Source organism: Xenopus laevis, chromosome 5L, assembly GCF_017654675.1.
Source record: "Xenopus laevis strain J_2021 chromosome 5L, Xenopus_laevis_v10.1, whole genome shotgun sequence".
In the NCBI taxonomy this organism is placed as follows: domain Eukaryota; kingdom Metazoa; phylum Chordata; class Amphibia; order Anura; family Pipidae; genus Xenopus; species Xenopus laevis.
Window position 1 is genome coordinate 1186859 of NC_054379.1, and position 13514 is coordinate 1200372.

At 39.8% G+C, this 13514-nt stretch overlaps 1 protein-coding gene across 1 annotated transcript in view; it reads right to left on the minus strand.

The window, feature by feature from the left end:
* Positions 1–374: 374 nt before the first annotated feature.
* LOC108716400 (1-phosphatidylinositol 4,5-bisphosphate phosphodiesterase beta-1) overlaps positions 375–13514 on the minus strand; it is a 296085-nt gene continuing 282945 nt past the window's right edge. The window contains exon 32 of the mRNA XM_041562430.1: positions 375–611. Within this exon, the coding sequence (XP_041418364.1) occupies positions 375–611 (237 nt within the window). The remainder of the gene's footprint in view (positions 612–13514) is intronic.

The following is a 13514-nucleotide window of genomic DNA, read 5'->3' on the forward strand; positions in this document are numbered from 1 at the left end:
ATTCATACGTTAATGCAACGTGTGTGGGTGACCATTATGACACGGACTAATGGTCTTTCTCATCCATTACTAGCAGTACTCGCAGAGGTTACACCTTTATTTTGCTCAAACCAAAGAAGTGTCATAGAGTATGCATGGGAGCTGTCACTGCCGAGACTCAGAGAAAACTGAATGATGGAGAGTATTAGACGGCCTATACTTATGTTATACAAAACTGCTCCAAATGGAAAGAGGCGCCGAGCTCTGTCAGCTTCCAGCTTTACCAGCTAGTCACGGGCCACGTAGCACATTGCAGACAACAGATAACAAGCAATGTGTGAACAGCATGCCCTGACTGCACCAAATAAAAAACACCCATGACCCATCATTATCTTTTAGAGGGACGTGTCAAAAGCTTTATCAGGGTTTTCCGCTGTTCCTTCACCTTCATGGTCTGGACTTTGATGATTCCCCGAAACTGGTGATTTGCCACTGTCAGGCGGTAAGATGGAAGTGGTAGAACTGTGCTCGCCGTCATCGCTAAACTTCCCTTTCATGGATTCTTGCACAAACTCCTGGATTTCCATTGGCAGTCGCTTGAATTTGTCTTGGTATTCCTGGTCAAGCTCAACCTGCAACTGGAGAGGAGAAAGGCACCATTGACACACGTACTTACTTATACCTTTCAAATCCATAGATAAAACATATTGTTACATGTATTGCCTAATGGAATCAAGAGCAGAGCTGACTTTATAGTTGTCTATTCAAGGAAAAGGGGTGGCTTTTCATGGACACTATGTGCTGTATAGTTGTTAAGAGATACTTAGAGAGAGTGGCATAATAAAGTGGCACAGTATAAGGCAGGGGTCCCCAACCTTTTTTTACTCGTGAGCCACATTTGAATGTAAAAAAGAGTTGGAGAGCAACACAAGCATGAAAAATTCCATGGGGATGTCAATTAAGGGTTGTTGTTGGCTGTTTGGTAGTCCCTTCATGGACTGGTAGCCTACAGGAGGCTCTATTTGGCAGAACACCTGGTTTCTATGCAACCAAAACTTGCCTTGAAGCTGGGAATTCAAAAATAAGCACCTGCTTTGAGGCCACTGGGAGCAACATCCAAGGGGTCGGTGAGCAACATGTTGCTCGCGAGCTACTGGTTGGGGACCACTGGTATAAGGGGACACTGAAAATAAAAGACCTTTACCAAATAAAAATATTTATCACAATACCATGAATAACTTATGTCACATGCCTCAATACACATACCACATTCCAGAGGAAACCATTGTAGTCTATCCCTTCCCCCCCTTAGGCTCACGGTATAATGCAACCACTCCCTCCCCTTGTTCCATGGTGAAGTGATGTATTCTGGGTCTTGAAGTTCTTCTGTTTACCATAGTGAGTGGTACACAGAGATTCTGGAAGGCAGAGGGACTTCAAGTCCCATAATCAATCACTTTACCATGGATCAAGGGGACAGAGGGGTTGCAATGTAGTGGCCTAAGGGGGTGGGGTAGTGAACCCAAAAAGTAGAGCAAGACTATCATGGTTTAACTTCTGTGGAATCAGGTACGTCTGTGTTAAAACAAAATGTATATATTCATTTATTTTTGGAAGTTCAGACAATATTTATGCACCTTTCTTACATAGAACACAACAGAATGTCAAAAAGGGGGGTCTAGTTTCCCTTAATAATTACAGTCTCCAGCCCTTAGAGAAACATATATTAGAAGAAGGTTTAGTCTAATAAAATGCCCATAAAAGGCAGCAAGTTAAATTTGGTAGAGGCAGCTGCTTTTCCAAAAAACTATAGCTCTGTGATAAGCCAGTGATAAGTTTCCCATGCCTTACAGCAACACTTGATGCTCAATACCCTCCATTTCTTAACTCCTGATTATCCCACATAATGGCCATTGGCTGATAAATTGCATAAAGTCCAACACTAGAGTTGGAAGACAAGCAAGGCATAACTACTGTTTATTCCCAAAGGAATGTGTGTAATAGATTGAAAAGGAAGGAAAATCAGAATGTTTTCAGTTATTAAGTGCAGAGACAAGTAGGAGCTACATTTCATCCATATTAACTAACTATCCTACTATATATATCTATATATCTATATAAGCTGCATCTGACAATTATCATTGAACCCTAATACCCACTACCCCTCAAGACAGTTACATTAATCAGACAAGAGTGACCTGGGAACAACATGATTGTGGTGTTGTTTCGATTAACTTGCAGGATCCCTCATATATTGTCCCTTGTGTATAAAGAATTATCTTTGTGCGGAGAGAGACAGGGAGGTCTAAATAGGTATGACAGTAAAGGTTTCAAAGAAAACTATAATTGTCCACCAAAATGTGTGTGCGTGTTGGACACAAATGTGTGTTTTCCATTGGCAGTCTTTTTCTGCACTTACAATATCCCTTTAAATGGACTAGTTGGAAACCATCTTTGAGTCACGTTCATATGTTACTACTGAATAAACGTCAATGTTCTTCTCTTTCTTCATTTCACTGGGACGGGGACAGTCACTATTGGCACGGCATGGGCATTGTAAATGAGCTCTATAATGTCTATATAAAGCGTTGGACTGGGACAGCGAGGCACCGGGATAAAACCTGGTCCTTGTGGCCCCTACCACCCCAAACCTGTTGTCTGCCCAGGACTAAGGAGAGGGGATCCATTTCTTGAGAACCATTATTACCCATCGAGCATGATTTCCTCTCAGATCTTTCTATAATGCCTCTCATTGCAGTATATAAATTGCTCTTTACTAACAACTGTACAAAAACAATGTCAACTTACAGACACAGGTTATCAGCAAATCATTTATATGAAGTAAATGAGGAATTTACCAGAGAGTCATGGTGTGTTAGAAGGTCCACTCAGCAACCGGGACAGAGAGTCAGGGACACAAAGATTAAAACAGAAATTACGTTTTTTTTAATGTCAGACACTAGAAAAGGCATAAAATGTACACAGTTTGTTTTGTCCTATTGTACTAAACATATTAATGTTATTTCTGCTGACAAAGTAGCATGAAATCACTGGAACTTTCTATAAAACGAAATGGAAACCTCATAGAAAAAAACACATTTATCTTGTACTTATTTCCCTTTAAATCAACGTTGTAATCTTCTCCTATTTACAGTTGTATCCAATACAATACAGTTTTAATTAAATCACATTTATGTTCAGTAGAAAAAAGGGGAAAACTGGCAAATGTGCTGATGCTCCAGCTATCGTGGCTCCATAGTAATGCGGATTCCACACAGAGGAATTTGGAAAGAAACAATATTCTCTGGAAAATGCTGCACATAAAGATGAAATATGAGCTCTCAAACCAAATAAATGTGACTTACAGTATATATTACATTTTTACCCTCCAGCACCACCGATATCAATACATACAGGAGAGATAATGAGCTTCATATATTCAGTTACACTCAGCAATGCACATTCCTCCCTTGTAATAAAGGTCTAACTGGGAGGGAGAATTTACCTGAATATATTGTCCTTCTTCTCCAATATCCATAACTGAGGAGCTGCACTATTTCTACACTATTCTACATATTTCTACTATTCCTACATAACAAAGGCAACAGATTTGTTTTGAATAGAACCCACATTTCAGGAGACATTTTCTACATCATTATTAGACCCCGGTTATAAACATGAATGTAAATGTCATGGGTGGACCTTACCCATTAAAGAGAGATAAATGGAGGATGGGGTATACACGTTCCTTGCACCAGTGACTGACACTTACTGACCAAACACCAGTGACTGACACTTACTGACCAAAGTGAACAGCCGGAAATATTCAGTGCAACTTCGCCCGATTTGCACATGAGCAGTTCATGTTGGTGAATCAAATTCAACTGCATCAAGAGCAACTGTATTGGCACCAGAATTCTGGGAAAACGCTGCGTTGTGGGAAAAAAACATGGCGATTCTGCTCAATATGGCACTTTGCTCGCTGCACTTGCGGACGTACACACGGCCTTTTATCCACAAGTAACTGTGATATTCTTCTGCACTGGGGGATATACCTGAGACAGAGCTAACATTTTGTATTTCATTTCCAGAAATTTTGCATAACTGTCCTAAACAGCTTCTTACCTTGTCTTATGCCTCCAAAAGGCTCACAATCTGATTTTATTGCCATGCAGTCAATACATTAGCAACTTTAGTTATTGGTTCTGCTCTGCGCACAACCTAAATAAGTTACTCAGGTTACACCAACTTTTTTGGTGGCTTTATAAAAATGATCCATTATCTTTGTGATATTTCTCCTTTAAGAATCTATCATGCAGAAGCCAAAGCAAGTTATGAGTAAAGATGGGGAATTTAGACACAAATAATCTGACACACGAGGATTAAATGACAGTTGAGAAGCACAAGTATTGTGTGTACAAATAAGTGAAGATTTGCACCCGTAAGACTGAAAAAAAATAGTTGGCTACATAATAAACGAAATCCAAATATTTATTTGAATATTCAAATCTGAGCAAGAACAATTTGTATCCTGGAATGGGAACTCAACATTAAGGGGCACATTCACTAAGCTCGGGTGAATGAATAGAGGGAAAAAAACTCGAAATTCGAGGAGTTTTTTGTGCTTCTCGACTATCGAATTGGCGTAAATTCGCCTGAGTAGAATGATTAGAAAAGATCGAGCGAAAAAAACGCTACGACTATTCGCCCATTCGATAGTCGAAGTACTGTCTCTTTTAAAAATCATTTGACTGCCTACTTCGCCAGATTAAACCTACCGAATTGCTTTAAAAGCCTATGGGAAAGTCCCATAGGCTTTTTTTCTACGTTTTTGATCGAATAAAAAGGCATTTGATTGATCATTCGATCGAATTAAAATTCTTTGATCGAATATTCAATCGCTCGACTATTCGCCGGGCGAATATTCGCCCATTTGACTATACGCCAGCACGTAAATTCGCCCAAATTCTCTATTCGATTCTATTCTCCAGTCGAATTTCAAGGGATTTAACCCCTCGAAATTCGACCCTTGATACATCTGCCCCTAAAGGTTGCGATTTAGTTCAGATCATGAAAAAGTGCTGGGTATCATCTGAATCCAGAACTGAATCTGGATCTGGTATATCCCTGAATGCTGGACCTTGGAGTCACAATGCTAATGGGCTCCTTGTGTTGTCAGTATAATGTAACTCTATTTAACAAGCAACAGCAAATAATTAGCCCTAAAACGCTTATTTATGTATCCACTAGAAAACCCAGACTGAAAGTCAATAGATGGGGTAAAAAAAGTATCTGCTGGTGAGATATTCTTCAGTATGAGGCCGAATGACTCACTATTGTTTCCTATGTTTGACCAGATGTTGGACCTCCAGTAGAGGCTTGAAATGAAGTATCCAACAAACATTGTGTGCAAGTTAGTATATACTTATATATTGGAATATTCCAACTATGAGTTCTAGATGTTTCTCGAGTGATGGGGCAGCACTATGGGTCCCAAAAATGTTTGGTTCCAGCAATAGTTTAAGGCCAGTTTGTAGGCCAAGCAGGCCCATGCCCCTTTCTTAAGTCCTCAAAAAAACAAACAAAATCCAATTATCATTGAGGGCGATGCCATATCATACAACAAGAATAAATAGATTTAACGGCAAAACGGTCCCCCCAATAACAAACTGTGTATTAAAAAAATGTTTAAAAAAAAGCAATGAAAGCATTTGGTGATTATCCCAAGGACAATAGATCATGAACGCTCTCCTTACTGTCTGAATGGCTCCATATTACTAATACTTCAAGGGGTAAATGAAAAACCTGAGTAGAAACATCCAGGGGACCCGTGTGGCTCCACATTGTCTCTGTGTTTGTAATTAACGATGTCTTGCTGTACAGTCATTACTAGAATTACAAGGATGAAAACATAGATGCTTATTGGTGATAAAGCCTCCATGTAATGATAATGGAATGTTAATTAAGCCACCAATAGCGCTTCTCTAATGAGTACAGCAATACTCAGCAGCAAAATCATTTGCCTATTTCTGGAAGATAATCCCATGAATTATATCATTCTGTTTTTGTCAACGTTCTACTGATTTGTTTTATGAAATTCTGACTTTCTCATTTAAGGCCACTTGGACTCATTTAGGTCGTACGGATGATAATTTCTATGAATGTGACAAACTGACAGTTTTATAATCGTTCTGTATGATGTTAGTGGCGTAAAGACTCGTTATCTGAATAATCCAGCAAGAATTCAGAGCACCAGGATGTTGCTTCTGTTTTGAAGAATTTAATTATTTTTGGCTCTGAGCTTAATGTTTCTTTAAAAGAGCAATGTAAAACTATGTCACCCTCCTCCTCCTCATTGTTTTATATAGCGTCACCTACTACTCAGGACCAGTTTTAAGGTAGAAGAGGGCCAGCTTGTCTCAAGAACATGGATTATATAGGGCATATTATAGTGTATAACATCACAAAGTGTTTCACTGTCCATCATGTCGCGCTCCAGCTGTTATTGAGTCACAGGCAATGACTCAGTTACCGGAACATGTGTCCAATGGTCAAGTTTACAGAGTATATTTGAGTTAATCGGATGTTAAGTCACATCAGCAGATGGTCTTGGATAAAGCATTTTCAGTTCATACAATATGTGACCTACTTAAAAGCCCAGCAATCTGTTGCCTGGTATGAAGTCAAGGGACAGAGGCTTTGGTGAAAGTATGTGATTTTCATTCCCACTTTTTAACCTCATTTGCAGCCTAAGGCTTCTTTTTCAAGAAAATCATTAAAGGGATGTGTATTATGCTTTATTCGTTTTTTTCTTTAAATAATTTCAATTTGATTTAAATTTAACCAACCCACTGCTTTTAAATATGTATGTTTATTAATCGTTTCTAAATTCTTTCACAAGGTGAAGAACCTTGTGCCTTGTTTGACCAGATCAGCACAAGACCTAGGCCTGCCAATCTTCTGATCACTCCCCTGCACATAGACGGCAATACCTTGGAGCTAACTGCCTACTTAGACTTCTCATGGAAAAACACATTGGTTAATATCAGTATTTATATACTGATATATATATATATATATATATATATATATATATATATATATATATATATATATATACTTTTTTTATTTTAGTAGTATTTTTAAAAAAAAATGTTTTAGTATGTTGTTTTGGGGGGGGACGCAGACCCAATATGCAATATGGTTAAATATGTTAAATGATTTTGGTTCTTGAATCTAGGAGTCAAAGAATGAGGCAATATAGAAGACTGGAACATCAAGTATGAGGTTGAAAGAACATGTCATTTGGACATATCATACATGGGACCCTCCTGTTGTGCTGAATACAACACCTAGTATTTATCTGTATGTTCAGTATGTGGTTATTTGAACAAAGGTAAATGCCCTCTATGTCCTACCCTTAAACCGGTCTTGCTTAAAGCCAGAAGCATACAAACATGTTCTACCAGCCATGACTGACAGCAAGTGAATGGGAACCATGAGTCCTTACAGATGGTCACATGACATGACCAGCTATACAGGAATTTTTGTAATGGTCATATGAGATAGGCAAGGACATACCAGTATATAGAGTAGGGGTTATCTTTTGAAATGTTATTGACTTTTGCATTTCCCTTGGTGACTCCCAACTTTGCCTTCTTCTAACTGTGCCTGGGACAGAGGGAGACAAGTTGGGAGCCAACTAGATCATAGCACAGGAATCCAAACAATGTTCACTCAATGTCACTAGGAATTATATCTCCATATATACAATATTACTGTAGATCAGGGGTGCCCATAAGGTAGATCGGGATCTTCTTGTAGATCTTTAGTTGGTGATCAGTAGATCTCAAGACACTGTCAACAAACAGCTTGTCTAAATTACCCTTCTGTTTTATTCTTTTTATTCATATATTTATTATGTGAAGGTTACATAAGAACTATATGTTTGTTAAATATAACAATAACCATTTTCTCATAAATCAATATTTAAGTAATATTTTCCTTGGAGCAGAATGCTAACAAAGCTATTATGGATGTAGATCATAATGGGACAACATCATTAAAAGTAGACCTTGCATTAGTAAAGTATGGGCCCTCCTGCTGTAGATGATGCTGGTTTCCAAAAGATCACAATCAGAGCTAAACCTTGGACCATCCTGGTCCCCCTGTTCTTTCCCATTGTCCCAAAGAATCCATGCAATGGAGGACAGGGAATTCCGCTTGTGATCAGCCAACATTCAACTTATATCAAACTTAAAAAAACAATTCTTATAAAACACAAAAAACTGTGTGGGGGTGGGACAGGACATTGGCCATACAATGTTCTTACATAACAAGTCCTTCCAGAAAATAATGAACAGCCTTACAAGGCCTATAGCCATCGGCATTAGTGATTTACTGACTAGATACAGCTCCGTGACTAGGAGGGGACGATAATGAGACACACAGAACTAATTAAGCTTCGCTATTCAAGCACAGTCAGTAACTCTACAATATTCTATTAACCAATATTTTCAGGCACAAATTGAAATCAGTTTTTGATAATGAAAACAAATTAAGAATAAGAGAGACGGGCCTCTCAGCGATTCTGTTGTGGGTTTTGAAAATACACGTTGCACGTGGGCGTTGTGCAGTGTATTATTATAATTAACAATATTTATAACGAGCCCAGAGCTGTACAATAGATGGATGTATACATCAGACTGCATGTAAATATTGACTGATAGAGAGGCCCATGTTAAATAAATGTTATTGTTTGGTAAAGTCAAACAAGCGGCCCAACATGTTCATGACAATGTGACCACAGGGGGAACTGTTTTATTTCATTCTTTTTTCATTTTTTGACTTTCTTAAAGCAGAGATTTTGTAAAATAAATCAATTTCTCTGTACAAAAGACAATTAGTTTAGTTACTATTTACAAGGCATCAAATGAGTCAGAATAATATTTCTAAGACTGAGTTAGCAGACGATGTACAATTTCAAAGCAACATCAATAATTATGCCGGTTTACTTTGGGTGTTATCTTTATATATATATTTATACGGTATATAATATTTGGCAGCCAATGGCTCGTGCAGAAATCCCTCCAGTTTCAAATACACATATTTATTTTGCACAGCTGAGCACATTTTGAAATGAGTTAAAAACTCAATAAAGTAGGTCACTGATATTTTCCTATCCCACTTTTCCTACAGAGGATAGTTTTATAGAAATCATTGGGTATTGCAGAGCTGAACTGATTAGGACATTTCTATCCAAAATATGTTTTCAGCTTAGCCAGTGGTTGAAAAAAAAAATTTGTTCCCAAATCTACATGTGGAGAAAAACAATTTCAGGCTTAAATCAGCTTATAAATTCAACATTCATTTCTATTTATTTTATGCATGTGCTAGAAATTGTTTTTTCTTGAATAAACAAAGCTGATAATATTGCTGATGCTTTTTTGGAGGAAGGTGCCAATAAGAATGAGGCAGTGTAACCGATCGGTACATTAGGTCCACAACAGAGAGTCCTTAGGGTGCTCAAAACAGAGGAATAAAGGAATCCTGAAAGCCAAAAAGTGTAAGATACAGGTTGAATTCTCTTATGAACCTCCTGGTCTAGAACAAGGGACCCTTTGTATACTGGCCGCTGCTCCAGAGGAGAACCAGGAGACACTGTGCTTTTGGCCTGGAGGTTAATAACAGGCTACTGTGATGCAGTTGCATGTAATATCCCAATTAAATTGATGTTTAAGCCTGCCTCCTCTAATACCCTGGGCTGGATCATTGTGTATTTGCCTTTACCAAGCATCCCCAGTATCCAGTCGGAGTTCCTGCCCTATCCTTGTTCCCCAATTTTCTGACTCTACGGTTTTGACTCATGGCTTGTTATCTGGATTGCTGCTTGTCTGCTGTCTGCCCTGACCTTCTGCCTGTTGTATGAACTCTGCTTGCTTGCCGCCTGCTCTCACCTTCTGCCAGTTTCATGGACCCTGCTTGCTTGTTGCCACCTCTGACCTTCTGCCTGTTTCATGAACTTGCTTGCTTCCTGCCTGCCCTGATCTTGTGCCTGAACCTGGACTTGTTTTGTTTGCCACCTGCCCAAATCAACTGCCTTGTATTTTTTCAGTTTTCATAATTATAAAGATTTTATAATGTTTTGTTTAATCATGTAGTTCTTGTCAAGCCTCTGTTTCATCTAAAGTCGACCTAAAGTGGCATCAGGGGAAAGACTTATTTGTGGTTCTAGATAACCTTTCAAAGGAATCATTGATAACAGAGCCGTAACCAGAGGGGGGCGGGCCCTGGTGCGCGACGCGCAGCCGGGCCCCCGCCCCCTCCATCCACGGCGGATTCCAGTGGCGAGCGGGCTGCCGGGGGGCCCTGAGGGGGTACGGACCCTGGTCCGCTTGCACCCCCTGCTCCCTCGGTAGTTCCGCCACTGATTGAGAAGAAAATGTTGTATAGTCTTGTTACAAGGAAAAGGGTTATTTATAAAAAGGGTCTAGAACCCAGATTAATGGCTGAAGAACTTATAGTTCATTTATATGCTTTTTTAATTCAAACTAAATGGCAGATAAACATCTGATCTTCTGATCTGGTAAAATCCCTTATTTCTTATAGCAGGCTCAAAAAAACTCTTTTTGTCAGAATGAGAGGAAATCATCAAGGAAACATTCCTCCTTATGGATGATAAGTTTGTTGAATGAATTGAAATACAAGTAATGGGATTTCAGTAACATTTTATTGTTTAAATTAAATTTCCATTCCCACATTAGCAACTACTTTGGTTTCCACAAAAACTTTTCAAGGTTTTCTAAACAGACCATTGTTACTAATGACCCATAACGTTTAGCACATGTGCAAGTAATTGAACCCCTGGGCTATAGTGACCATAATGTGATATCATTTAACGTCTCTTTTGGCACATGTGCAGTTGTCGCAAACCGAAAGATTGGTCCAACTGTGCATGCGCCATTACGCCGCTCACTTCACGAAGATTACCGAAGAGAAGAAGATGGCGCCCATGAGCTCTGCTGCGCTCACTCCGCATGTGCGGTCACTATTTCAAGAGGGGACAGAATTCTGAGGTAATATTGTGCAAAAGGGAGGCAGGGAGGGGGCTAACGGAGGGGGGCAAGTGGGGACTTAACATCGCAGGGAATTTAGTTCTCCTTTAAGGGCTGCCCTTCAGAGCATAGATCAGGGCATATATGTTTTCTGCTTAAAACACAGAACAGAAATGGTTGTCATTTAAAATGATATTAAATCATTACTGTTCTCAATTTATTCCCTTAAGAAGTAAATGTAGATGCACCAAGACCACGTGTCACGAACGGCACCAAGTTCAGAACAAGTGCTAGGCTCCCGGTCATGGCTCAATCTTCTGCCTTTAGCAACCGCCTTTGGCTTTGGGAGGAGCCCTCAGCTACTCAGGTCTTAATTTGAGAGGAACAAAGCAAGTGTTCTGGACAAGCAAAGGGGCACAATCGTTATCAAGTATTTAGGATGGAAGGCAACACCAACTTCCCAAGGTATAACAAGAATAGCATGGTCAGGCAGGCATGGGTCGGTACGGGCAGAATTCAATCAAGGTCAGATAGGCCAGGTCAGTACAGGCAGTGGTCAAGAATAGGCAGGCAGGGGTCAAAATAAGCAGAGTTCAGCAAAGTCAGACAAGCAGGAATCAAACCAAGAGAGTATTCAGACAAAACCACACCGGGAACTAATCAAATTAGACCTAATAACGGGCAATGAGTTTTGACCTGAGGCCCCGTTAAATATTTAAACTTTTCATCGAAAACCTGATGACGTCATGCTCAAAGTGCATAAAAACCTGGAAGTGGGAGAAACCAGCGTTGGAAGGGAAGGATCACTGTGGCGGGCATCCCCACCAGCCCACTAGATCACCAGGGTGAGTTCACTCCACCCTGGACAGGAAGCTGCATTTAATGAATATAAACACTATAATAAATTTTGTAAAACAGCAATCCAGAAGGCAAAAATAGGAAGTGAGGAGTGCATTACATCAAAGGCTAAAACTAATCCCTAAACGTTTTTCAAGAATATTAATAGTAAAAAGATGCGGGTTTGAGGGTGTGGCTCTTGTAAATAATGGTACCAGTATGGTTGTAACAGATTCTGAAAAGGCAAATGTTCTAAATCAGTTATTCAGTGTATACAATAGAGGAGTCAGAGTTCCCAGACCCACCTTGTAGCTGCTCTGTTAGTTCAGCTCAGTCTAGTCAGTGGCTATGGTTCATAAAGCTTTACTAAAAACTAATGTGAACAAGATGCCAGGGCCAAATGAAATACACCCAAGTTCTAAGAGAGCTTAGTTCAGTTTTAGACAGGCCTCTATTTCTATTTTTCTCAGACTCTCTTTCATCTGGTATGGTACCTATGGATTGGAGAAAGCTGATGTAATTTCTATATTTAAAAAGGGATTGTGATCTCAGCCTGGCAATTATAGGCCAGTAAGTCTGACATCTGTGGTGGGCAAATTATTATATTAAGGCTTGTTAAGGGATCACATTCAAAATGTTGTCCTAGTAAATGGCATTATGAGCAACAATCAGCATGGCTTTATGAAGGATAGGTCATGTCAGACTAATTTGATTGCTTTTTATGATGAGGTAAGTAAGATGCTGGACAGTGGGTGGGGCAGTAGATCTGATCTATTTGGATTTTGCCAAAGCGTTTGATACCGTGCCTAGGGTTGCCACCTGTCTGGTTTTGACCCAGACAGCCCGGTATTTTGAAGGGCTGCCAGGGTCAAAACTTCCTGCCTGGTTTTCCAAATACGGAAAACCTTCATGATTTCCTTGATTGACACTGTGATTGGCCAATCGGCAATCACCGCATCATAGCCCCACCCCTGACATCACAGACACTCCCATCTACATCACGGTCCGTCCCCTGATGTCACGGCCCCGTCCTCCTGCCTGGTCTCTACCATTTCAAAAGGTGGCAACCCTAACCATGCCCCACAAACTACTGCTTTCTAAACTAAGGCCTGTTGGGCTTAAAGGAGAAATCAACCTGTGATTAAATGAAAGTGGGACTTAATACAGAGCCCTGAGGGAGCCCAAGTAGAGAATGTCCCATTAACAACCACCCTCTCTACCCGATCCTTCATTAAAGGAGAAATCAACTTGTAGGGGAAAAAAACCTACCCCCCACCCCAGGTAGCCCTCCCTCCCTCCTCCCCCCAGGATTCCTGGGGGGAGGATTAGCATCTATTGAACTCACCTCTTGCTTCTTAATCAGATGTTTGTGTTAATAGAATGAAGACTGCCCACTAGCAAATCATCAATAGTTAAAGGCCAGTAACACAGAGAACAGTTTTTAGTTCCTTAAAGCTTTTAAATTCTTTCCATTAGAGACAGTTTAACTGTTGATCAATACAAGGAAGTAGATGTCTGATAGCAACATTTTCATATATGGTATATTAGTGTAACTGGGCTGATTTATTAATGCTGGAGCCTTTGGCCCTGAGAATTTAGTTCCTAAAACTATGCTTGAGTTCCTAAAGTTATGCCTGCTTTCTG